A 27,897-nucleotide genomic window follows, 5' to 3' on the forward strand; every position below is an offset into this window, starting at 1 on the left:
ATCTAAGTATGTAAAAGTGCATAAGACTGCCGTGACAAACCAATATAAGACCACAATTTGTGCTACGTGGTGAACAAACTCGCGTGAAACTAAGATTATTTTTCCGCCGTCAGTTCCAGCTACCTACTTGCTAATACTGCTTTACTGCATAATTGGTAACAACAATGTAGCCCAAGGACATCACAGTGTTCTCATTTCTGTCTTCTCACTAGTGTTGTGTAAAAAAGCCTGAAAAATACAGTACTTGTTTGTGTTTCTTGACATAGTATTACACGCTTTTAGTCTCATACCAATCTTTCTTGAAAGCTGCTATAAAGTTGTTACATGGGTTCATTTGTCGCCATTTTAAAACTAAGGCCGAGTAAAAATGTTCAGTAGCAAACTGCTCTAACTTCAGTTAGCCCCCGTGACCTTTTTAAAGGCAACTCTTCTAGACATCCCATACCAATGAAAGATCCTGCATCCACTATGTTCCCACAGTACTATGGAATTTTTGTCACTTGAGCAAATCTGAATCCACTCACTTGGCATACCTATGGAATCCGATAATACATATTGTTCTTAGCTGTTTCTTTAATCCAGCTTTCTACGATATATTTAGTTTGGGATAGGCTCTGTAACAAGACTAGTTTAACTCAATCTCTCTCAAAACTGTATTTTTAAGTTTATTTGTTATGTCAGCAAAAATTTAAGGGAGATATCATTTCAAAAAGGAAATACTTCATAATGATGTACGGTCTAATTAATCTGAACATTACTACTGTGTACCTTATTGACGATGGGCAGCTCCACCACAGAATTTTTCATGTTTTCATTGTGCTCCTCTAATGACTTCACCAAGGAAAGAACAACCACAGAACAAAGAATACAAAGAATAAATATAAGACATAACCCTGAGGGTATCAAGGAAATCCTTAATTCCTTGTTGTTTACCCCAACACAGAACAACTGAAACAACATGATGTTTGCACACACATATATTATGCAGTAACAGTAATTACTAAATTCTAAAGTATACTCAGTACAGAAGACATTTACGTATTCTGTACCACCTTGTCCACCTCAAAGGTCAGATTTCTTAGAAAATAAGCTATCTCCAGTAACAAGTGGATAAAAAACAAAACCAACACAACTATGCTGTGTAAGGGTGTCAATGATCCTATCTGGAAACACATAAAGCACATCTAAAATACCTTTCTATACAGCATAGCAACATGGCTGCACTAATCAAAGACATGATCAGAAATGGTGCACCTTCAAAGGACAAGACAAAAGGAACAACTTTACTTTTAACTGCAGTCTGTAAACACAGTTAGCCACAAATACTCAAGCTAATATCTAGCTGTGACAGCATGTTGAATTTATTCAGATCTACTTCTTTCTATGTTTCTGCTACTCCACAGTTTTTCGATAATGCATGTGATTCTTCTGAATTACTGGGAGCAGCGTTAAGTAAGAAAGAGAAGTAGCAAATAAAGAGGGAGAAAAACAGCAGAACTCTATCACAGAACCACAACTTTAAAAAATTTAACTGGATCTGGAACCTGGAGTTCAGCTAGACACTGGGAAAAGTTATCAGAGACAAAAATACAAACTAATGTATGACCATTTTTCTTATTCAATCATAACATTATAGAAAACAGTGGATAAACCCAGGATGACTACGATAGGGACAAACTCAAACTTTTTTGGAACTTTGATTAGGTTACTGGTTAAAATCTTTGAAATTTTAAAGCTTGTTTTCTGGGGGGCAGCTTTTATGCTGATTTTAACAAAGAGGCTAAGTGTAGCTAAGAGGTGCTAGTTATCAGTCTACAAAGACTGAGAATTTTTATTTTCAGTGAAACATTGAACAAAGATTTTTTAATATGAAATACCAAGTATTTCATCCACTCATGCTCTAGAATGTAAACAAGCTAGCCAAACACCTTAAGTAAAAGCTCAGAAACCATCCTGTAATATTTTATGCATTTTACATAGCATACCAACCTCGTTTAGGCATCGTTTCTTTGTAAAAATATTTCTGATGAAGGTTTCCTGGACTTCTTCCTGTTTAACCAAGTACTGCCAGAGCCTCTTCACAGACAGTGCAACACGACTCGTAGAGCTACAGAATAAATTCAAAATAAGTATTTACATCACATTCATATCTGTGAGACTGTAATATCTTACATTCTGATCAAACTACAGTAAGCATGTTAAGCTTAAAACTTAAAAGATCTAGAAAAATTTTATTGTTTTTCCTGATCTTACTTTGGACCAGCAATGTATGAATTCTGATATGTCCCCAAAATTTCACAATGGATTAGGAGCAAATCTAGAAACTGGCATTATATAATTTTTGAAGTTATGGAATATCACATACACCAACAACACAATGTTTAATATATACTCAAGCTATTATAGTCAGTGTTCATAGAAACTAGACTCACCTGAATGGTGTGTTTGCAGGCTCAAGTAAAGTTTTATGGCGAAGCAATGCAGGACCAGCAGCTAGGGCATCTTCAGAAGGAGGAACTGACATGTAATGTTGAGGCGGACCCCCATATAGCTCAAGGCGTCGGAGAAGAACTTGTTCCCAGCGTTGCAGTGTTTTCAAAACTGCATGGCATATCGGGGAGCTAACTGGAAGCTCTAGAAAGACAAGTAAAAAGTAATAATAAAAAACCCCACTTTCCTGGTGAGCAAGAGAAAACCCATCTATGTCCTCTACTTTTGACTTCAGTAAGGCCTTTGACAGTCCCCCACAGCAGCCTTACCTCTAAACTAGAGTGATATGGATTTGATAGACTATTTGATGGTTAAGGAGATAGCTGAATGACTGCATCCAAAAAGTTGCAGTCCATGTTTCAATGTCTAAATGGGGATTAGCAATAAGAGGTGTCCCTCAGGAGGACATACTGGGACTGCTACTGTTCAGTATCACTGATAATGCTATAGGCAGTGGCAGTGAGTGCACCCTCAGAAAGTCTGCAGGTAACATCAAGATGAGTGGTGCCGCTGATTTACTAGAGGGACAGGGATGCCATCCAGAGGGACTTTGACAGGCCTGAGGAGTGGGCCCATGCGAACCTCATGAAGTTCAACATGGCCAAATGCAAGATCCTGCACCTGGGTCAGGGCAATCACCAGTATCAACACAGTGATGAATGGATTGAGAGTAGCCCTGAGGAAAAGGATCTGGGGACACCAGTGGATGAAAAATTTGACATGAGCCAGCAGTGTGTGCTCACAGCCCAGAAGGCCAATCACATCATGGGCTGCATCAAAGGAAGTGCGGCCAGCAACTCAGGGGAGGTGATTCAACCCCTCTTCTCTGCTCCCATGAGATCCATCCTGGAGTACCACATCCAGCTCTGGAGTACTCAGTACAAGAAGGACATGGACCTGTTGGAGCAGATCCAGAGGAGGGCCACAAAAACAGTCTGAGGGATGATGAAGAAAGGCTGAGAGAGTTGTGGTTGTTCAGCCTGGAGAAGGAAAGTTCTGGGGAGACCTTAGTGCAGCCTTTCAATTTTTAAAAGAGGACTTAGGAGAAAGATGGAGAAATACTTTTTACCAAGGCCTGTAGTGGTAAGAGAATCAATAATGGTATTAAACTAAGCAAGTGGATTTAGACTAGATATAAGGAAGATTTTTTTTTTTTATGATGAGTATGGTGAGACACTGGAGCAACTTGCCAGAGAAGCTGTAGGTGTCCTATCCCTGGAACTATGGAGCTTTGAGCAACATTATCCAATGAAAGATGTCCCTGCCCATGACAGGGGAGTTTGACTACATAATTTTTAAAGGTCTCTTCCAACACAATTACACGATTCCATGGAATAAGTAGTAGGAACGATGTAATCTGAATAAGAGAGAACTACAGTGTTTCCACCAAGAAATACATTTTGGAAACATTCTTGTACAACTAAGAGGCGATGAAAAAAAACTAAGTATACCAAGACTTCTGCTAACTACTGAGCATTCCTCCTCACCCACTCATCTTACCCACCCATCATACTATTATATAAATAAACCTGTATGCTAAACAGTTTCAGAACAGTTACTCCCATATCATGGAAAAACTAAGAACTTTTGAAGCAAAATTAAAGCTACAGCATTAAGTATGAAAGACAACTCTGCTGCTTATTACCTGAAAGATCATGTCCAGCCAAAGGGTAGAAAATCTTCAAATTGTGAAGTACCAGCTGAACCATTGCCAATCTCATCAGTGACCAACTAACAAGAAAGCACTAGTAAGTCATTTACTAATAGTAAAATTTTTTTTCTCACTGATTCACAATTAGGATTTCAATTTAGAGCTTTAAAACTTCATTATAAGCTGCTGAAAACTACAAACAGTATTTCAGAATACTATAGATACTCTGAATTCAAAAGTCACTATACCATGTATTAATAAAATGAGTAAAATAATAATTGTGAATAATTAGCTAGTAAGTCTACATAATGCACTTCCATGAAATATCAAGTAACTGGTGTATTATCACAAACTAAAAGGCCAGAAATGCAAGTCTAGCTATTGAAAATCATCTTGCATTCTGATGAGTTACTTACCTGTATGAATTTGAATTAGAATGCTCTTGGTTACAAGAATTTGATGCAAAAACATCTCCCTCAGTATCTTCATCATCTTCTCCACTTTCCTGACTCTCTTCTGAATCATATTCCACTCTATTTTGCGATGGAAGAAAAGGCTACAAATTTAAAAAACATTTCTTGAGCATCTTCTAGCCAATACTTAGTTGGTAAGAGCTTTTCAATACTTATTTTGCTTTACTTTGACATCAATGTATCAAACCAGATATAAGACAGACGTTTGTTATTTTTCGGAGAGAAGCCAAATCCACCAGTGTATTTTCTCTCTCATCCTTCCAAGAGTTCAGAGGAATGAGGAGCAAGAAAATCCTATCCCCTGCCTATAGAGTTCAATATTTATAAGCCCATCATCAGTGCTTTACTGTGCTATTCAGTATTTGCATTTCTTTTTGGCCTTGCATCTATAATGTTGTTTACATATTTATTTTGCTGACATGCCCAATATTTGATGCAGAAATGTACGATGCAAGTCTAGAAAGTTATATAACCTTCTACAAAGATCTGCCACAGCAGACTTGATAGAAGGCAGCATAATTTGATTTCTAGTAAGTATACACATTCATTTCACCTCTTTGAAAAAGATAAAAAGCTTCTCACATTTCCTTGCTCATCTAAATAGCTGATCTGTAATTACTTACATATTTGTACTCTGCAACTGTAAAAAACATGTTCTGTTCATACCATTATCTGGAAACAAATTAATAATAGCAGTTTTTAAGAAATCTGTTTCAAAAATACTTATAGGCAGTGAGAAAAAGCTAAATATGAATAATAAGAACAGGTAGCTTCTATTACACATCTAAGGCAACACCTGGAACAAAGACTAAGATGAAAAACTACCAGTCCAGAAGTGACAGAAGATATTTAACTGTCGTAAAAGCAAAAAAATTACCTTTGCAATGAAATAATCCCAGATGCTAAGCTCAGGAGGAATAAATCTTTCCCTGTAAGATGGAGATTCTTGGTCTACCAATGGCAATGCAGGTAACTGAGAACTCTCTTTTGGAGAGGTTTTTGATGAAAGCCTGTAACGTTTTTGCTGTTTCTCTCCATCGTCTACAGAGGACGAAAATAAAATATGTTTCTTTAAATTGGGTGTTCCACAGCCCTACTGCTTTTAATAAAGGAATTTATAATAGAAAGTAAAAATATTCCTTATTACAAGTTCTCAGAATTTTATGTAAACATTTCTTTAGCAAATAAGAATACAGAATGTTAATCCTCAAATATGCAAAATCAATACATAACTAGAATGCCAGAACAAGAAAACCTCCAGGAAAAATACAATAATATAAAACAGTATAGTACATCCATAACTGCATTAGAAGATTTCTCCCTACAAAGACGAAAAATATTGTTGCTCAACCAATAATACTGCAAAATTACATTACTTTAATATGTACTACTGAATAGCAATTATGCTTGGTTTTTAAGCCAAGAGTCTTATCTTTCAGAACATACAGTGCAAGTATTTAAGCTTGCCATTCCTAATCCAAGTGAGTTCTGTGTTTCATTCCAGAAGAGGTCTGTACATTTTTCTAAATGCTACGATTCTGATAAATCCATATGTCCTGAGCCCAGCAAACATAAAAGACCCTATTTTAACAAATACAATCCAATTTATAACCTTACAAAACCAGGAAGGACTAATTATTTGTAATAATACTCTAATTCCTAAGAATTAGATAATTCCCTCACTATTGACTTTTTTCAGAAAGAAGTATCTACAAGAGATTTGAACTACATTATTGATGTTTACAGTACTCAAGGAAACAGCTTATCCAAGCCATCAGGAATATCTTAATGCATTTATATCACATACAAATGAACATGTAAACCTCATTTCAGATCCCTTATCTTCATCTTAACTGAGAAGTACAAACTTCACAAATAATAAAGAAGTAATGGTTTATTTAAAAAGAGGCTCACATAATGACCTGATAACTTAAATTCAGTATGGTTCTTAGTAGGTGAACTGTATACCGATATAGCCTGTCACTGTCTCTGTCCCTATGTAGTACATTAGTGTTCTGGCTCTCCAGAACACTCTTGAAGTGGAAGGGACCAGAGAGAACAGGAGTCATATTTGGAGATTCAATACAACATGGTGGTCTTCATTAATCTTCCATTACAGATGAAAGAAAGCCAAAACATTAATACAATAATTCATTTTTTTTTAACCCCCTTTTGAATTCCCCCAAACTTTGAACATCATCTTAACCAAGTATTGAACATTTACTTTTCTCTTTAGCATTCCAAAGTCTTCCATTTCCATTTAAGGTTTGGAAACTATGCCATCACTCAAAGGAATCACGGAACACACTTAAGTTCTACCCCATCCCACTCCTTCAAGTAAAAAGGGGTGGGAAAAAAAAAAAAAGAGGGATGATTTCAGTCTTCAGCTGATGGAACAGTAGTAACAAATAGAATCAAAAGAAATAAATCTACAGGCTAAAAGAAGTGACCTGGAAATCAGATATCCCTATCAGTGATTTCAAATACCAACATATTGGGCCAGACTGATTGCAAGGACGAGATAAATATGAACATCACAAACGCAAATGCATTCTTTAATGGCTTAACTTTCCTTATTCCCTTCTGCTACCAAGGGCCCACAAAACTAATTTCCATTGAAGCTTCTGAAAATACTTTTTCCTGTTAATAATGCTGGAGATTACACAAAATGAACCAGTATCCCTATGCATGTCCAGACTGAAACTGCTACAAAGAAATATTTCTTGTGCCCTTATGTTTTTCTGGTTTACATGTTTATCCACAGAAGACCTGTATGCCTTAATAGATACTGGACAGATAATTTCCTTCAAAACTCTTACACACGCTCCAATCACTACACAACAGGGATAACACTCTGGACAAGAGATAAATAGTGCTCATTTAAGAACACTTATAAGACTTACATGCTTGTAACAGAAATGGAGCCAACCGCAAATCCCGAGGGAGGTAAGATTTAGGTTGATTTTTCAACTATGATTTTTTACTTCACTTTCTTTAAAAAAAAATTAAAACAACTGGCAGCTCCTTTGTACTCACAGAGGCTGATGGAATTTTTTCATCATTTCATAACTGACTACAAATGAAGATGACCGTTACCACTACAAGCAGCCAAACCATAAAAGAAGTTATAGATGTACAATAAAATAAAAGCTGAAGACAAGAGTTTCATCTTGAAAGTGCGATACTTTAACAGTCTGTATTGCACTACTATACTGTATCATAATTTTTTTATTCTATTAGGGATATTATTTGAAATTCACTTACCTGTACTAAAAGGTGCAAATATAATAGCTGCAGCACAATACATTTTCATTTCATTATTTAAAGCTCATCAGCTAAGAAACAGCATGCACATGCATCACTGTGTGAATTTTTAGCAATTGCTTCAAAAAACAGAAATTCACTAGGCATGAAATAAGGAACAAGTGTTGCATGATACAGAAATAAGCAATATATACTTGCAGGTTGTTTTTCTAAGCAGAATTTAAAAAGTAAATGCTTTACTTGAAAACACTATTTTTCTTCTGGCTGGATTCTTGGATTATTCTTTGTATTTAATAGTACTGCAAGCTACCTAGTTGAAAAGAAATCTATATCCAAGGCAAATAAAACTACAACCATCTAAGTGGTTTGACATACATACTACTAACGCCAATTTATTTTACTGCACTCTAAAAATCTTTAAATAAACTAACAAATTAATTAGAAATCTGACTTTGTCATTCGGGATTTCAGATCAGCAGTTTATTAACTTTCAAATTTCTCATATTTCTAGTTAAGAGTCATTTATCTTTGGTCCCACTTAAGACAAACATAAAGTTCTTGGTATTTTACAAGAATGTTTCAGACAAGAAAAACGCTTCTACTTCTGCCAAGATCTAACATATGTAATGATATTAAAAAAAATTTTTGCCCACATCTGCTCCCGTCCACCCTTCTAGAAGACCTAAAAGGCAAACCTCTTTCAATTTCCACCAGACTCAAAAATGCGAGTCAGAGTTACTGCAAAAAAGGCAAGTCTTCATTAGAGTTGTATGATTATCAAGTCCTCTTCTTACAAAAACATCAGCCTTTATTGTGGGCATAAACAAATACCAGCACCGCTGACTACTAGAAGAGAGTGGAATGACAGACTTATAACAAAGAAATACTGATGATAAATCACACCTCAAACCATTTTAGCAGGTGTAAAGCCCTGCATAGATTTCTGTAATTCTTTAAGAATCTATGAAAACTTGTGCAGTCAAGGTGATGAATTTAAGGAATTAGTACTCAAGAGCAGCAATTGCAATTAAGTTCCATAACCTGCAGTTTGATCACAGTCCATAGACTGTAAATTCTTTGTTGTACTTACACAGCATTTAATGAGTAATGATTCACTGAATAGCTCAAAACAAGTATATATAAAACTCTCATATATTTATGAAGACATTATATAGATTAGATAAGCACAATGAAATACTTGGTGGCATACACAAGCTTTGATGATATTTCCTGTTGCAACCATCCAAGGCTTCTTGCACCAAGCCAGAGTAACTCCATTCACACTTCAAGTTAAACTTCTAACCTGTTTAAATGGCTGACTTAATCAAGAATAAGACAGCAAGAAGACAAAGACTTTAATACAGAACAGAAAGGCCACACAAGTAATGAAGTACTTAGTACTCTGAAGTGCCATAAGAAAACAAGCTCAGCTTTGCAGTCTTCAATACTGAGCTGGAATTCAAGGCAATTATTCTCACGTTGATGTGGAAGTTTCCACTACTATATTGCAGGGGAATTCTGCATTAAAAAGAAGCAGTTTGGTATGGCTGCTATAGGTCCTTACACAAGACTTCAAACTTGAGAACTCTGTATTGTTTTATCTAACCTGAGATTAAGCCATTCCTGGAGATAAAGTCTAACTATGAAGACTTTTTACTGTTGTTTCTGATCTGCTAGTGAAATTGAGTAGCAGATATATAACATTGCTGGATCTAGTGTGAGCAGAAAGCTACTTAGTCTGAAGCACTACTAATGCAAGTTCTAGTTTTGTTCTTGGCTGTTTTTTCTAGATTCTGGATGAAACTTACCTCACTAGGGTACAGCAAGCAGATAAATTCAAGAGTTATAAAGGTTTGATTTTTTTCTTTACAATTGCCTAAGCAAAGCTTGTCCAGACACTAAATTCATCTTCTACTTAGATGCTCTGTTACTCTAAGTCAGACACTTAGAAAATCTGTAATGGCAGTATGTTTTCTACAAAGTCATGAAAAATGGTTTGTGGAGAGCATGCAGAAAGCTACAACACAATTCAGAGGATCTAATAAGTTAAATACATAGATAAGACTGACAGCAGGACTGCACATTCTATGGATAAATTTTACACACTCATCCTCATTGTCAAGGCAATTGTTTCTCTAAACCTCTTGCACATGAGGCAAAACTCATCACATTAAGAGCTGACAGTTTATCATTGCTCCCTAACAAAGTACTCATAAATATTTCTGTTATAAAACTTTTTTAATTGCTTGAAAAGTTAAGACAATCAACAGAGAAAGATAGCTCATCTTAATGGTCAAATATTAATCAGATTTCTGATTTTCTGCATCTGAAACCCAAAATAGTTTTCAAGTGTATAAAGTACACTTGTAAAATACTCAAGTTTTGGAAGTAGTTTTGCACTTGATTTACTCTTACAGCATGGAATGACTGAACATATTAAATGATGTCATGGATTTCTAACTGTTAAAACAATTCAAATTTTTCCTTAAGAACTCTATGGATTACCGTCTCTTTACAGATTTAAGTTACAAAGCAGTTTTCTGAGGCAGTTTTGAAGAGAAACTGTAACGTAAATAAGATTCTGAAAAGATCTGCTGTAATCAACAATAGGGTTATTTTCCAGATGCTAATTGCTTCTTGATAATAAAATATATCCACAACTCAAAGATATTATTCTAAGAAATTCCTAAATGCTAATCCAGTTTGTCAAAACCATTTGCTACAACTGCAGAAACAAGAAACACAAAGTCTAAATCATACTATGGAAGAAGGGCCACAGTTGACTGAAACAAGCATTCCAGTCAGTTCTCAGCGTTTGTTTCTTGGTGTCAGAGGAACAAAAAAGAAGGGAAAAAAAACCATGACAGTAAAGGCACAAAAGTACAGCTCATTTTAATCTGAATCCTCTGTTCACTGGGAATCTATTTTCTCCTTTCTCCGTTTCTAAAAAAAAATAAAATATTGAAGTAGCAGAGTAAGATGTTTCTCCAAAATTCCTTTCCCCAAACTTGCTCTAGATAAACACATATTAAAATCAAACAATAGTCCTATGGAATCATAGAGCTACATAGGTTGAAAGAGACCTGGTCCAACTCCTTGCTCAGAACAGGGCTAATGCAGGTGATGGTTGGTTTAAGTTTTGAATAACTCCAGAGATGGAAACTTAACAACCCCTCTAGTCCAACTCTTTCATCTTCCACAGTTCTATTATCCCTACAAATCAGCATTTTTCCCTTAAATTTTCACTTTCAGCTTTTTGGTTCTTCCAGCAACAGTTTCACTAATTCTGTGATCAGACAGTCAGCATTCACTTTTATGAAAAACATTCAGTAGATAGGTACTTAGTGCACATTTCAGAATACATTTTTGTGTAAAAACTGTATTTTAGAACAGTAGTAGCAACAGCATTAATACAACTCAGTATACAGTTACCAACACCTAGAACACTTAGAATTGCCAACAAAAGCCAATTAGCCTTCCAAGAATTCTGGTATGGCAATATATTTTCCCTAACAAATGATAAATAATTATTCAACTCAGAGAAAAAAAAAAATCAATTGAATTAAATCAAAGAAAATTGATTAGTGGTAGAATAAGAACTCATTTTTGATTAAAGATTTGTAGTTTGAAAATACTTTTCTAAATGTCTGTCAAAGTCTATATTTAAATACTATTTTTTCAGCTTTCCTTAAATGCAAAGTAAGACATTTTTATATGTAACATACATCTAATATCAATAATAAAACATAATAACAAATATTGCATACTTTAATTTGCATGTTACATATATTCAGATGTGGTGTACAAAGTCATCATAGTTTAAGCAAATTTATCTTTACAGAATCTTCCTTTAAAAAAATTTGATAATCTGTAGGATAGTTGCTCTTGGTTTTACAGTAGCCCAAGTAAATCACAAAGCACAAAACCGTACCAAAAAGAAAAGCATTACAGAATTCATTCTGGACCTCGAGATAATTTATAATCATCTTAATTTAAAACTTGAAGATTGCTTGCTTTCCTAAAGGGTTCTCAGACTATAAGAATTGAATATCAGCAAGACACCTTTCTTTTGCAATGTCTAGAATGAACACTTAGAAATCCACATGCATAATAATGCTTATATTCAAAAAGCAAAACAAGCAGCTCTTGAACAAAGATATGAAACACTTCTGATCCTCTCAAACCATGGTGAAAGTAATTTTACATTTAATATTGATTTTAAATTAAGTGTAGTGAGAATACAACAGCAGCACCGGCAATTTTCATTTTTAACAAGGCCAAATTCCACTGGTTGTTTAATTACAAAACTCTGCTTTAAATTTTGGTGTCATGGCTTGCAAACAGAAGTTTTTCTGTCTTTCTACATATGCAAAAAAATCACACATAGCAAACTGCATGTAGAGGCCTAGTACTAAATCTAATATCTTGCCTGAAGATTTGGTAGGACTATGAGTACTGAAGGTGGTAAGGGATTTGGAAAACCCCACGCATTCCATGGAGAACACTACTACCTGATGTGGGCTAGGCATTGAGAAGTGCCTACCTGCCAAAGAGAGAAAACATACTGTATTTGTAAAGTAGGTATATATTCCTGTTACGAGAGAACTGGAAAGCTTTAAAATAAACATTAGAAACCAGGCTGTAATAGTGCGAAAATTTTCTCTGTAAGATTAACTTAATCTTTTCACATTACACCAGTTGTGCTACTTGGAAACCTTATTTCCATAGCATTCACTTCTTCTTCCTATTCTTTTCTACACAATATCTATGGTAATAATTTTAGATGCTTATTTTTCTTTGCAGATCTAAAGCCGTCTCAAATTCTTACAGATCACAAACTATTAAAAGCAATTACTCTTAAGTTCTCAGCAGTCACACTAATTTTCTTAAAAGAAACTCAGAAGACAAACATGAATAAGACAACAGAACTAACCAGGTTTTGTCTTTAATTCTAGTTGTCCTCTGCTGGGTGTACGAGCTCCTCCTCCAAAGACAGCAGACCACATTTTGTTGTTAAGTGGATGAGCCATAATTCTATACAACTCATTGCTAGCATGTGTTGCCAGGCCATGGATGAATAGACTCAGATACACCGCAGTTAGAATTTCACAAAGTAAAACTGTGAGACCTGGCTGGGCCTCCTCACCAGCAGAATTCAGGAGACGTATTAGAGCTGTTATTCCTGTTAAAAAAAAAAAAAAACAAAAACAAAAAAGCAGTATGTGTGTATGTGAACACAGTCTCGATTATCATGGGCATTTTGACTGGCAACACAATTCATTTAGTATTTTCTAGTGTAGAAAACTCTTAAGTTTTAGAGGAAATTGAAAACTACTGTAATGTCCTGATCTTAGCTAAAAACTCAGTTCTGTTTAGTGATTTCTACTTTTCAGTTTAGTCTCTTCAAAAAGGCTGCACTTTCTGAATTTCGCAGCATGTTTTTGCAGACAGCGTGTGCTACTGGCAGTGATAACACCTGATGTTTACAGTTACTGCCTGGGACTGGGATGCAGAAAGGTTCTTGCTGATACTTATTCCTACAGTGACCAAGGCCACTGCTGGCTCTTGTGTGCCACGCTGGGGGTGCCGGGTAGTGAGAGGGGTCACAAGGAAGTAAAAGGTGGCACTTCTGTGGGGTAACAGACAGGACAGGTGACCAAAGAGAGTATTCCATTCCATATACGTCATATTTAGTATAAAACTGAGTGATCACAAGAGTTTATTTTCCTTTCCTTTTTTCTGCAATGGCCAATGTCCAGGGAGGATTCCATCTGACCTCCTGCTTTTGATCCAGATACTCAGTTCCCGAATCCAGCTCTCACCGCTGCTGAGTCTGGGGCTGCCCCAGTGCCTCCTGCTCTGCAGCATCCATGGGGCATGCTGTCAGGTTCGAAATCTGGCTTATATGTAGTTGTATATAGTTTCTTTATTTTCACCATTTCACTATTATCTCCATTATTGTTGTAAAAATCATTTTAGTTTTCTACTCCGTAAGTCTCTATGCCTCATTGCATTTTCCTTCCTGTTTTGGGAGGGCAGTGGGGGTGAGAGAGCATCTGCCCACATTTAATGGCCAGCCAAGCCCTAACCCACGACAAGGAGAAAGTGGTATGCTGTTATTTTTAACAGTTTATTTCAGCTTTTCAGATTCATGTTTTGGACTAACAGTTAAAGAACTAGATAGTAACTTTTCACAAATAAGGGGGGTGGAAATCACAAAAAACCACTCAAATTTTAGGCTATAGTTTAAATAGAGGACTCACAGCTTTATTTCAACTGCCTAGAACTGAAACTCTATCACACAAGGTTTAGTTACATGAATCTTACTTGACCCTATGTCTCAAGGTCTCTCTTTTGTAGCTCCTCCACTCTTTCAGCAAAGGGTTACCTCTTTATTCTCTACTTTTCATCTAGTGTTTCACCATATATTCAATACGCAGCATCCAAAAACTTAAAATAAAACTATCTGCATTGACTTTCATGTTGTACTTGTTTCATCAGTTAGGTTTATAAACTCCATCATAACACTGTAAGTTGAAATGCTAAACTCTTTGACTTTACAGCAGTAAAACTAACCAAAACTCACGGGCATCAACTTGAATGATGCATTGTCTGACAACCTCCAACTGTACTTTTACCCAAGTACTAAACATCTTGCAGTTTTTATGCTCTCACAAAAAGTTGTAGAGTTGCAGAAGTGGCTCTGACTATATCACTTTGCACACATAAGTGAAAATACAAATAGCAGTAACCAAAGAATTCTGTTTTATGTTGTACTCCTGCTTTGTACATGAAGCATATGAAGCTATTAGAAAAAGAGGAATCAGTTCAAGGTGATGTCACCTCTAAGCATAACTGCTAACAATCTCATCTCTCATTCATTAGGCATTTAACTCTGCAACTGAGATAAGGAGAAAACGACAATCTGATTTCTCTCTATAAATCCGTAGATTCAGTGACAGAAGGTTTTTCAGAGAAGAAAAAAACAGTATAGCAAACAAAACACTGCTTTAAGGTTCTCCAAAAGATTTCTTTCACATGAAATATTGTTAAAACAAATCCCATAATATGAAAGCGTCTTTCTGGTTACACTTAAATTAAAGCTAATGCTTTAAACTGACATGTATTATGTAGCTTACACTCCATCTAATGTGACTAGTATAGTCTCACGAGTATAGGTCTGAACATATTAATAATTACCTCAATGCCTACATGGATTTTAGAGCTACAGAAAAACTTAATTCATTATAAACTTCTCATTGTCAGAAGTTTCAAGTTAGTTCAAAAATTATACATAAGCTACAATCACTCTGAGATGGAGCACAAAATAAGTTATCCTTTCAAGTCCTTTTAAATAGAAGTATAATAACGAGGCTGATCTATTGCCTGCAGAGGGAGCAAGCAGAGCACAGGACAACAATCCCACTTTCTGACCACTTGCCCTTTAGTGGACCCCCATTAACTTTTTTTAAAGCAAATATAAATCAACTTAGTGAATAACCACAATTACTAGCTTACAGCTTTTGAAAAGTGAAGATAATTTATTATAAGAACTTACTTTTACCACACATTAGTCCAGAATTCTGCTACAAAGTCCAGAGCATAGCTACATGCTCTTGCAGCGGATGTAGACAATGAAGTTTTCCTTAGGAGGAAAGAAACTAATCAACTCTAGATACCTGGCCATTGAGCAGGTGACGTATTGGGAGTCACTGTTTCTTCTAAGCTTGTTCTTAGAGAATGGCGCTGAGTTAATAGCACTGTCTGATACACTGTTCCAGTGAATTGATTTGCTTGAAATGAGCTGTGAAACAGAAAAGTAGGATATTGTATTTATATACAAAAAAGGCGCTATGTTTAAAACTATTCAAGCCATAGCCCCTTCTAGATGTAGGCAAGTGTACAGTGAGACAGTGTGTTGATCATTCTCTACAAAGCACTTCTCATAGATCTTTACCTGTAGCTATGGCCATCACAAAGGCACTGGTAGATGCAGGCAGAGAGTGACGCTGCTAGGGTATGCATTACATATATCTGTAAGAAAAGGTTTTACAGAACATATTACACTCAGGATGAACCATGGTTAGTATCACAGCCTTTCACATGTACAGATTTGTAACAGAGGAACAAGCACTGAATATGGAAGGTATAAGAATGTAATGGCAAAAATCAGTTATGAAAGATATCTTCTCTTCAGAACTCAGTTCAGATGTATCAGTTTACTTTGCAATTAAAGGGATGGTGAACCACTCACCACACCAACCCATAATCACAAATGAGCTCTAGCTGCAATGTTTTTAATTAAGAAACAGTAACATATTAAACTTCTATACTTCTATACTCCCTGACGACACGGAGGCTGGATTAAAATGATCTCTGAGGTCTCTTCCAGCCTGAGCCATTCTATGATTCTATGATTACACCCTACGACAGGAGCAATATGTTGAGTCCAAATACAAAGGTTTTGCTTCCAAATGAAAATTGTGCTGCAGCTTAGTTTTTGACCAATTCTTATCTAGCTCCAAGATACACGCAATTTACTCAGTCACATTGATCACTATTTTTACCATAGCTGATAGTTCCTTAATATATCACAAAACACACTTCTGTCAAGAGTTACAGAATGTCTTGATTAAAAAGGGTCAGTTAAGAAAATGAGTTTATTATACTTATTTGCCCATTCCCTCTGAAATGAAGCACAGACTAGGAAATGAGCAATCGCTTGAGTGTTCTTTAGAAATCCCTATTAAAGCTAAACACTATTTGGTACTTAATGCATAAAAAGACTTCCGGAAAGACTTAAGCTAAAGTTGTAAGTTTGGTTTCTGGTCCAAGACTAAATACAGAAGAAAACTTACAGAAACATAACTTAAAAAAATAGGCTATATTTTACTGCATGAACAGATATATTTTTTCATATAAAAGTTTAAGACACATCACTGCCAATCAGGTTTTGTACTTCTAGGCTTAATTTCATTTATGTCTGGACGGAAATGCAGAGTTTACTATTAATGTAACATAATCCAGGCTAAGGGAGCTGGGTTTTTTCTCCTTGGAGAAGAGAAGGCTTCGGGGTGACCTAATAGCGACCTTCCAACACTTGCAAGGGGCCTGCAGGAAAGCTGGAGAAGGGCCTTTAACAAGGGCCTGTAGAGATAGGACAAGGGGCAATAGTCTGAAACTGTAAGAGGGCAGATTTAGATTAGATATAAGCAAAAAATTCTTCACCATGAGAGTGGTGAAACACTGGAACAGGTTGCCCAAGGAAGTTGTGGATGTCTCATCCCTGGAAGTGTTCAAGGCCAGGCTTGGTGATTAATCTAGTCCAGTGGGAGAGAGGTGTGCCTGCCCACAGCAGGGGATTGGATCTTCAAGGTCCAATCTTCAAGGTCCCTTTGAACGTTAACCATTCTATGATTCTGTGATATTGTCATAAAGACAATACTGGTAGTGTAGTACACGTTTTCCATAACGTATGTCATGTTGGACAAATACCCAGTCCAGAAAGCAGCCAATCTACTTCAGCTTGTTGGACCAGATGCTCAGCACCTCAACAATAAGTGGATATTACTTTAGCCCAAGATAGGTAGCACAACATATGTTCCACATTTCTATTACATCTCACAGATAGGCACACCAGAAGGTGTTCATGCTGTCAGAAAAAACGCTCATGGCTTCAAACTGGACAATGGCAACAACAAACCCAAACAACTATCAAAAAGAAATAAATATACACACCTTGCTGTTCTGAGCATCTGGATGAGGTGGTGAATCAAGGTTTATTATGGCATGTAATATATCATGAGTTAAGTTACCAAGATGTAGCAAGGGATTAGCCACCACTGTTTTGGCACTAGCTGTGCAAGCAAATAGCAGAGGTATGGAGCTCTGCTCTGACGGAGGGCTGGAAGCTATCTGTATTGACTGCTCCTAAAAACAAGCAAGAAACACATATATGAAGTGATAGTACAGCTTCCTAAAGGAAAGAGAAGAACTTTGAAGGGAGGGGTAAGGGATTCTAAACAACAAAACATCCACAGTCTATAGACAAAAATAATGTTAGTAACAGTATTACATTTATCATAAAACAGGTGCCTGCTATAGTGGGAAAACTTCAACAATAATATCCAACACATTAAAAAAAAATAAGCTACAACAAATCTGAAGTAGAGAAAAAAAAACAGACTAAGCTCCCCCACATACCTGCTGAGATTCCTGCAACAGCAGAATTAATTCCATTCTGACAGATGCCAAACCTCCACCATGAGAGCCATGAAGTATACAGTAACTAAGGAACATTCTTAGAAGAGATTGGTATTTCAGAAGCCATTGGCGTCTTTTCTGAAAGTCTTCTTTCTGTAGATTATTTTTTTGCTGGTCAGCTAAGTCTTCAGTGTTTTCACGTAAAGTAGCTTCTTCTTGTATCCTACTAACTCCTGAATGTACTTCTACATCGACACCATAATCACAGGTCTTTTGAAGAGCTACCACTTCTCTTTCAAGCCATTGATAAAGCTGATACCTCAACTTCCCACCATCTACCTCATAACCAGTGGACAGTGTACGAAGCTCTACAGTAAGAATTTTCAGGCATGCTCTAAACTTCAGCTGTGCTGAAATTGTATCTTCAGATGGACTTAGAATATCATTGTCATCAACTACACTAAAAGATTCTGTGTAGCTAGAACTCGTTTCATATAATTTTTCAGTTTTCTTCAGGGGTTTTATGTCTTTCATTACCAGGGAAGAATCTTCACTCTCATCACTTTCATCACTGTCTGACTGTAGTTTCAAAGGTTCATCCTGGAATACCACACTTGGCTGGCTCCAGTCAAAGGAAAGAGTTGAACTTGAATGTTGTTCTGATGAACAATCTGAAGATGAACCTAGACCATTCAATACTGGCTGTGACCAATCAACACTGGAAGACCGGTCTTTTGCTTCCAAGTCTTTAACTGGAGAAGATGGTGAGAAATCTTTAGTAGTATCCCCTAAACTAGGAGATCTACAGAACGACTTTGATCTCATGACAACTTTGGGCATCTTTGATAACACTTCTAAGGCCAACATTGGACAACCAGCTTTTAGATGTGCATATGCAGTGGTGAAAAACAGTTGTCTTTCACCTAGGTTGATTTTGTCAGCTAATCCACTTTCTACTGTTAGACAAACATGTGCAGAAGACTTATCAGAAGAGCCAAAATGACGTCTCAATAAGAGGGGGTGTGTTCTTAAGTAGTTATAGAAGTTAAACACAGCAGGGTTACAACTTGACGGGCCACCTCCTTCATCTGAAAAGATATTGTAAGATGAGGATAATATATCATTCTGCATGAAATAATTCATCTGCAAAGTTCTAAATTCACAAAGAAGACTTTGGGATCTTAATATTTATTCAATTGTTCACTGTATCCCTCTTTTCCCCTTTCTTTGCAGCTTTATCATTTAAGTGTCTTGGGAGGGAGGACATTGACAAACCTAATCACTACCAAAACCAGAAGCTTTTAATTTTAAACAGTTGCCATTTCTTTCCCTTGCAGTCAGGCTGGTTCTACTGCAGTCAAATAAGACCACATTCCTGTTCAGTTTACATTCCCATTGCTAAATCAAAAAAATTCAAAAAAAGTTTTAAAAAATTCCAATTTTTTTGTTGTTGTTTTGTCTGCCTCTTAACAAAAATGTAACTTAAATTAGAACCAGGAAATGCATAAACATTTATAGATATTGGAATCAGTATTACATACAAATAAATGAATGATACAGCAGTGAAGCACCTATACAATCTATTCATGTCCAAAACCAAAACACAAAAAGATATGTAAATCATTCTATGCTGATGCTCATATCTTTCAAAGTGTCCAGGTTATTGGAGACAGACACAGTGTCTTTAACAGGAGTTACAGCACAGATTATAGGAAAAGGTACATGAAGAGCACCTTTTAGGTAAGAAAATAAAGTAAAACATCACATACAAGACACTGAACTGATTAAAGAGTAATAATATTTAAAAATGATTTTACACAGGATGACATGACCAACACTGAAGTGACCTAAAACTATATCCCTAGTTTACCCAAAATTATTCTGAGGCAAGAAACTTCTGAAATCAATTTTTAAAATTAATTACACAAATCTAGGGATTCAAATCTTCATTTATCTATATCAAGCTTCTCTCAGTAGCCAAGAGTTAGCTAGCACACTAACTACTAGGGACCTGAAACAGTTAATTTCCTTGAGGAGATTAACTTCAGGAAATTATAGAACTGATTTTTAGAGGGCCTATAAAGCTAGCGAGTGAACAGCAAAAAGAATCATTTTAGGAGACTCACATGCTATTTCAGGCACCACATGGGCCTGCTTGTATCATAAAAAATATGAAAATCTTTCCTATGGCAGATTATCATTGGGGTAACCATTTTTGCCAAGGACTAAAGGCTATAACACACCACGTCTTCCAGACTCTACAATGTAACTGTGAAATCAGAATTTTTCTCCTAGGTTGTGACGGAAATAATTTGCCTCTTTATTTTTAAGGTAATGATGGAAAAACAGCTGCATCACTGCAGAGTCAGAGTCACTCCATATCCTGATATTCACATACTTAAAGGATAAATTAACTATCCTTTCATGGCTTAAAGAATAATTAACAACTCAGTCACCACATTTACTATACAAAACACACACATTGCTACAGCAAGCTATTTACTAGCAATGGCATGCAACCATGCAGTATCTGTTCATGTTCAGACTTTGCTCTAAGAATCTACAAAAATGAAGTAACAGCTAAAACCAACTTAACAGGCAAAAAAAAATATTCTTACCTCCTTCATCCTCAACAGAATGTTTAATCAAAGTGTCAAGAGCCTTGCTATAATCTTCCAAAATCCAGTAAGCCATGCTCCGCAGAAAAGGGTCACAGTGTATGTTTCCTGAGCTCTCCTTTCCAGGAAACATACTTCCCAAAACTCTCTTCTGTAGTACAGATTTATACGTACTAGACACTTCAAACTCTGACTCATAAAGTCTTGATATTACAAGAGCCAGCTGAATGTCATTCAGTTTTTCAAGGCATACCTAATTGAAAATAAATACATTTGCAAGACCAAATGTTATTCTCCTCTGGTTAAAATAATCACAAGACAGAAAGTGCTATCAATCCGTTCAGACAGAGGTAAGTAAGCCTATAAACTAAAAAAAAAATTAGCACAAACTGTGGAGAATAGCTGTGCCTAATTATTATATACAGGATCTAATTTGCAATTCCTTTAGTTTAAGCCTGACATGACAATAGATCTTTAAAATCAACCAATTTCAATAAATCATTGTGCACATGACACTCCTTGAAGCTGGATGTTTTGGTTACTAAACTCTGATAATGAATGTTTTGTTCTGTAAAGAGACAAACTTCCTCCCAGCCTTTGAATTCAAACAGACCTAAGGAAATTATTTTTTTGTGAACTGATTCTAGGAGCCAACCCACATCACTGTGTCAAAAAAATCATTTTCACACCTGGAACTTTCTAATGAAAAAATATGTTGTCTTCATTTATGGCAAGGCAGACAATCTGAAAGCAAGTCAATAGTACGACAGCCTCTCAGTATTATTATAGAAAATCTAACCATGGGGTTTTTTTTAGTATCACTAGTATGAGAGCTAAAACAGAATCAAAATATTAAGATCAAGTATTTGCATTTGTTATTAACTGTGGGGGTAGTGGAGGAAGGGCAGGGAGGGGAAGAGCACAAACCAGAATCTTCAGGGGTCATACTGATGTAAAACACAAGTCGTATTCAACATATCTGTAATTGTGGGGCACTATAAAAGCCTTAAATATTAAAAAAAAAAAAGTTCATATTATTACCTCCACTGCATCTTTCAAGTGTCCTGCCAACAAGAAAAAAGCCACAGAATGTTCAAAGCGCTGTTTGCCAAGCAAAGAAAAAGCATTCTTTAAAGCTGCTTTACGCCATCTGTCCTCAGCAAAGTTGTTTCCAAAAAACTGTGTCATTTTAGTGTCTTTTTGAGACCTGTATATTGAACATAATGGATATAAATATTATATTGAACATAATTGATATAAATATTATATATTTTACTAGATGTATTACAGCTCTTGTTGGTAGAATTTTACAGGGATCTTTTCATCTGGAAATGCAGAGGCTCTCACCACACTGGGAGATTAAGAGGCTTCATATTTAAAAATAACAAAAACTTAAATAAATACAAAAACTATCGGTAGTTTCAGTTAACCTCACACAAACAGAGAAAAGATCATTTTTCCCAGGTGGGCATTTAATAGTATAGCAAAAACTACTTTTTAAGAAGTCTGCAGTGTTGAACGCCATATTACGAAGTTGCAGTTTGGAAGACAGACTTAATTCAGTCCTCCGAACTTAAGGTAAAATTTGTAACACTGCTCTAAAAGATAAGCAATGTCTTTAGACACATTACACCGATATTCCTCAAAAGTACATCAGAATTAAGCAGTGATTGAAATTACAGTAGATTTGAGAGTAAAACTTGAAACATCTACCTTCAGAAACAGCAAGTTTAGTAAATACAAGAAACTTAAAACCTACCCTTTCGAGGTAGTGACTAATTCAGAAATCAAGTCTCAGGTTCCAGTGATTCGTGCTTCTTTGGGATTACCATCGCATTCAACTTTTGCCCCAAAATCAGAGCAGACAGTGTGAAACTCCATGTAAGAGCTCACGTGTTCCCTACCTGTATAATCCCCAGATCACAGCCTTCTTTTTCATTGCAAGGTAAAAAATGGCCGCATCAAGTGGATCATTGTTACGCTGAAAGGCTGCTTTAGCCACCTGTGAAGATAGTTCAACAGCAAAAAAATCCAACCAAAACTTAAATGAATCTTAAATGGTATTCTTGGTCCTGTTGGTATCCCATGCCCCACCGTGCTTGCCAAGTTCTCATTAATAAGATCTCTATTCTCATCATGAGTCTGACATACGAACATGCGAAAATACCACAGCTTCAACACCTTGTTTTTGTTTCCTATCATTTAGCTAATGCTCTTCCAGTTCTAGAAGCTTTTTGGCAGATCAAATGGGAATGCCTACATCTGAAATCAGTTTCTGAAATCTTAAAAAAATTAACTTATTAGATGCTGGTAACCAAAGGACCGACGGAGTCTTGAAGAACAGGCTGGGATGAGTCACGACAGTTTTTCAGAGATTACTTTTGGAGGTTGGAAAGGAAGGAGAACTTAGTGGCAACAAGAATGCTTCAAGACTCATAGAAGGTAACCTTAAATGCAGGCGCACAGTACTTCAAATTAATTTTTAATGCAACTTCAAATTTTTGTTAATGCAATGAAGGTAAATTTCACAAGATCATGATTAACTGCTGAAGACTGAAAAGTGAAAGTAGGAGACGTGCATTTTAGTGTTTCGTAGTCAAGCTGTGTTGTATATGTCATTTTATTTTATACCTCAGTACACCTAGCTTTTCCAAGAACTTAAACCAGGTGATAATGAGGTTACTGCCACACCTGTGGCATAATTCCAAAAAACCCACAAAAAATCCAAGCCAAATGAAACAATAGAAGGCTTCATTATGATGGAAATCTATCAGTTTGCAAGACATGTAAAAAATCTTAGTTGCTACCACTTCTGATAAGTTTTTAAGGAGAATTTTTTTCTGTAGTCTGTTTCCTATTTTTGATATTAAAACCCCTGTATGTTAAACCTGTATCTTGAGCATCTGAGCATCCACAGTAAGCACTGCACACATCCAGATTTAAAATGGAATATCTAAAAGCACAAAACGTATTTCACACTAGAATTTGAAACCTGAAGTACTACAATAGTCTATATTTATACAAGAAACTAGATGTACAAAAAATATGGCACAAAACATTCAGAAACACTAAATGTATTTAAAAATTTAAAAACCACATAAATTGAACGGTAAACACCAGAGAGCAGATGTTTGAAAATTTTAGTAATTTTACTTCAGAATGCTATGTTTACCTTTTCTATGCATTTTCGCAGGCTATGGATATTTCGAACCCACCATCCTACGCCCATAGCTCTGAGTTCTGACCAAGTTGGATCTCCTTTCTGCACTGCAGGGAGCATGCTCAGTAGTTCTTCTTCTGCTACTGAATGAAATGCCCAAGCAAAATGACTAGTAGATAAGCCTACATAATAAGCCATCAAAAAAGAAAAAAAGAAAAAAAAGGAGAGATTCATTGCTGAAATAATCCAGAATCTGAAGTCCAGGGTGTAGGAAAGGTAGAAGGAAAGAAGGTCAAACTGTTTATTTTCTGATTTTTAAGTATACTGCTAATGAGGCAATAGAAATTTAAGAATATTTGCAAGCAATGTACACCAAATATTAAACAAAGCTCACAGAGATGAAAACATTTTTCACATGTAAACTCTTTTAAGTTTTCAGAAAACAGTAACTGACTGAAGCTCAAAATATACTTATAGTAGGTGGCATTAAGATCAGCCATGACACATCAAAGTACGACATACTGGTCAAACTTTCAAGTTTTGAAAGCTAGGTTCACTCTTTTGACTTAGATTAGAAAACAGTTTCAGATAATTACAGTAAAAAACGTTTCAGATAATTACAGTAAAAAAAAGCTTTGAGGAAACAGATACAAAAGGAAACTGAAAGAAATAAAAAAAACCTGTGAGGAAGATGGCAATAACTAAGCAGCTGCACAGCTGGCTATGGATAACTGCAACTACTGAGGGCCAGCAGAGGCTTCTTTGCACAGAGGCACACACAGCTGCACCACCTCAGATGCTTTGGAGGCACTTCTTACTCTCACCAATTTCTCAGCCCAGCGGAAGCGAAAGTATGCCAGCTAGAAGTATTCCACTGGAGAACTAACTTAACAGTACTTTGTTGTAGCAGTCCCGGCAAATTCCAATCTCTGATGCAGCTGAGAGTTGACAAGCCATGAGATTGGAAATGCCACCAACTGTCATGAAAAGGTAAAGTAATCACAGCTAGCCCTTTAGATTTGATTAGGCCTAATCAAATCCATCTCATTCAGTCCTCTGCAATATCAGCTCGGAACTACGTAAAATTATACCAGATAAAACTACCTAAAATAGTTCACTAGATAATTACAGTAAGCATACGGAAAAAAAAAGCATTTAAAGTCCTAAAAAAAATAAGTAACTATATACTCCAATTTCTACTGTATTAGTCCTACAGAAGGTTACTGGAGCAATATGATACTACAAGTAAAAAAAAGCCAGTTCTTTCAGAAAATAGAAAAAATAAAACTAGAAAATTGTTGTATTAAAAAAATCACTTCAATTCCAAGATCTCTACCTAAAATAAAACAGATTTTCTTGTTATGGCATACATTCCTACTGAGCAGTATTTAAAAACAAAATAAAAAGCCCAAATTATTGATTCTACAGAGGTATGTCAGCAGCACAGAAATCAGGTGTACATCACTATGATACATATCATCTAAGAAAACACATCAGTTACCTTGGTGAAGGAGTTGAGCTCGGTGTATAGGAGGAAGTGAAGTTGTTAAAAACGTGTGCAGCCGAACAGCCAGTAAAAATTTTAAACCACACTCATCAAGAGTTTCTCCACCTGGAATGAAACAGAGGATTTTTATACACACTTCAGAGAAACTTCTAAAAGTAGCTATGGTGTGTCTTAACAAAAGAAATACTTCACATTTCTGTGACTACTGATGCTTTAAGATCATAAACACTAACAGATTAATTCACAATTCTTCCCTTCAAGGAACGGGAAAGAGGAAAACTTCAAATATAAGATGTTATTTGGTCTTAATGCAAGCAACAGAAAAAGCGTTATATAAAAAAATCCATAAACTTATTTCTCAATTTCTCTGCATGGTGCAACAAACACTGACCGTTAGAAACTTGTCTCTTCGAAAGCAAAGTAGAAACAATTGTGATGTGCGGACTGATGGACTAACACTGGCATTAACAGCAAAACAAAATTTGATTTTATGCAAGTCTGAAGTCTTGAAACTATCTGAACAGTAAATACTCTGATGGCACAGTAAATAATACAGGCTATAGTATGAAACAAAATTATGATGTGCTTTCATAAGCCACAAAAATATTCCAGAAAAGGAAAAACTCTCAAAGAAGTTCACGAAACACAGTAGAACATTTTACTTGGAAGAGATAGCTTACCCTGACTTCTGTCTCTGCTTTCTCCAATGTCAGTGCTGGTAGTAGCAATTGTGTCTGCCAAGGCCATCAATGACATTTGCTCCATCCTAGTCAGACCTGGCAAGCTTGAATGAAGCAAGTGACGAGAAAGAACTTGGGCATGCTCTGGTCCAAAGTAAGTTGGGCTATACTGAGAAAGATCGATGACTTTTGGTTTTGAACTGTCTTCATCCACATCAAGCATCAGTTCATCTGTACTTGTAACAGTGTTTTGAAAGAGATCTTCGTAACTGTCAGTCGTCATATCCCTTATATTATGGTTGGTTTGATTATTAGACTTCTCTAAACAGGAATGACATGAATCATCATCTGCAGCAAGCAGAGCATACAAAGGCAATGGTGGAACAGAGTCTATTTCAATATAGTCTGTAGTCTCAGCTCTGCTGAACGTTTTGGGATCTCTTGCAGTACTTCCACTAGCACTGATGGTCAGAGATCTGAGCCTCTTATCAAGATTGGATTCAGATTCATTTACAGCAACCACCTCTCCAGCAATGCACTTCACCAGATGGGACAGAATAGCTTTAGCTCTACGTACTTTACCAAGATCCATGAGTTCCAACAGTTGATAAGGATGGTACTGAGGTAAAGTGGGAGATAATGTATGAGCTGCTTCAAAAAGTCCAGAATCTTCCATTTCCATAGACAGATCAGAGGCAGACTTTTTTCCACTAAGTTTCTGTGCAAGGCTGGTCATAGATCTAGTCAAGGCTCGCTTTGGTGGATGCAGACCAGAAGCAGCTGACTGACTTTGTTTCATTAAGCTAGTTATACATGGCGTACTTCCACTGTAGGAATCTGTACTAACTAGTCCCTGCTTGGAAGGAGATTGCCACTGGGAATAAACATGCATTTCACAGTCCATTCCAACAACAAGAATGCCATCACGCACCCAAGACAACGAGACTGGAAAAGGAGGTGATCCCTCCACAGATGAAACTAAGTCGACACAACGCAGCAGAACAAACCTAGAAAGGGCTGTAGCCTTTGTACTGCTACTGTGGGAGATTGTAGCAATCTCCTTACCGTTTTGCTCTTGCATTTTCCCAGACAGCTGACCAAACATATAAAGTTTCGATCCTATTCCCACTGTTAGAATATGGGAACCATCTTCCCTAGACATCCAATCTAAGTGTACCAAGTGCTTAGCGCTGGGCATACTATTGCCACCATGAGAGAGAGAAATGTCTTGTCTGTTATACTCCACTAAAGTACTATCAATACTAACCCCAGAGCCTAACACGGTGCCTATCTCATCTAAATCAAGAGTCTGTTCTAGAATCCAAGAAGAACCCCCTGTAGATTCACATTCAAAAATACTAACATGCATTATAAAATCTTGAGAAAGATAACTGGTTTTAGATGTTACCTGTTTGTATGCTACTGCTAATCTGTTCGTGTGTGCACAGCTAACTTCAGTTGGCCTTCCTGGAACATTAATAGCACTACTACTAAGAAGTCCATCCTCAATCAGTAATGGCCATTCTTCCCATACATATGTAACATCATTATGCGTGCTATATTCTGGCATGGAAGAAGCTGACGATTCAGTGGTAACTCTGCATCTCCAGAATCGAACTTTTCCATCAGAGCATGAAGTAGCCAGCAGATATGGTGCACGACAAACAGGATATATGGAAGAAGAACTCAGATGTCCTAGAAATTAAAAACATTTTTACTGGGAGAAATATTAAAAGCAAGAAAAAGTAAAGTCATTTTTACTCAATTATTTTATTATTCTGAAACACAAAAAAAATATTAGCCTCTCCTCACAAAGAGGGTGGTTTGCAGGGCCTCACAGAAGAGACATGA

At 36.3% G+C, this 27,897-nt stretch overlaps 1 protein-coding gene across 1 annotated transcript in view; it reads right to left on the minus strand.

Moving 5' to 3' along the window:
- The window catches only part of DMXL1 (Dmx-like 1), a gene marked incomplete at its 5' end in the record, with an annotated part of 52,469 nt that overhangs the window by 13,676 nt on the left and 10,896 nt on the right, over positions 1–27,897 (minus strand). The window contains 18 exons of the mRNA XM_009871724.1: positions 769–831; positions 1,990–2,107; positions 2,433–2,634; positions 4,136–4,221; positions 4,558–4,697; positions 5,492–5,655; positions 12,308–12,421; positions 12,812–13,060; positions 15,558–15,682; positions 15,836–15,912; positions 17,617–17,808; positions 18,082–19,169; positions 20,700–20,952; positions 21,741–21,906; positions 22,604–22,701; positions 23,872–24,041; positions 25,361–25,471; positions 26,047–27,741. Of these exons, the coding sequence (XP_009870026.1) occupies positions 769–831; positions 1,990–2,107; positions 2,433–2,634; positions 4,136–4,221; positions 4,558–4,697; positions 5,492–5,655; positions 12,308–12,421; positions 12,812–13,060; positions 15,558–15,682; positions 15,836–15,912; positions 17,617–17,808; positions 18,082–19,169; positions 20,700–20,952; positions 21,741–21,906; positions 22,604–22,701; positions 23,872–24,041; positions 25,361–25,471; positions 26,047–27,741 (5,111 nt within the window). The remainder of the gene's footprint in view (positions 1–768; positions 832–1,989; positions 2,108–2,432; positions 2,635–4,135; positions 4,222–4,557; positions 4,698–5,491; positions 5,656–12,307; positions 12,422–12,811; positions 13,061–15,557; positions 15,683–15,835; positions 15,913–17,616; positions 17,809–18,081; positions 19,170–20,699; positions 20,953–21,740; positions 21,907–22,603; positions 22,702–23,871; positions 24,042–25,360; positions 25,472–26,046; positions 27,742–27,897) is intronic.

The sequence above is a fragment of the Apaloderma vittatum genome, unplaced genomic scaffold (assembly GCF_000703405.1).
Source record: "Apaloderma vittatum isolate BGI_N311 unplaced genomic scaffold, ASM70340v1 scaffold10876, whole genome shotgun sequence".
Taxonomy (NCBI): domain Eukaryota; kingdom Metazoa; phylum Chordata; class Aves; order Trogoniformes; family Trogonidae; genus Apaloderma; species Apaloderma vittatum.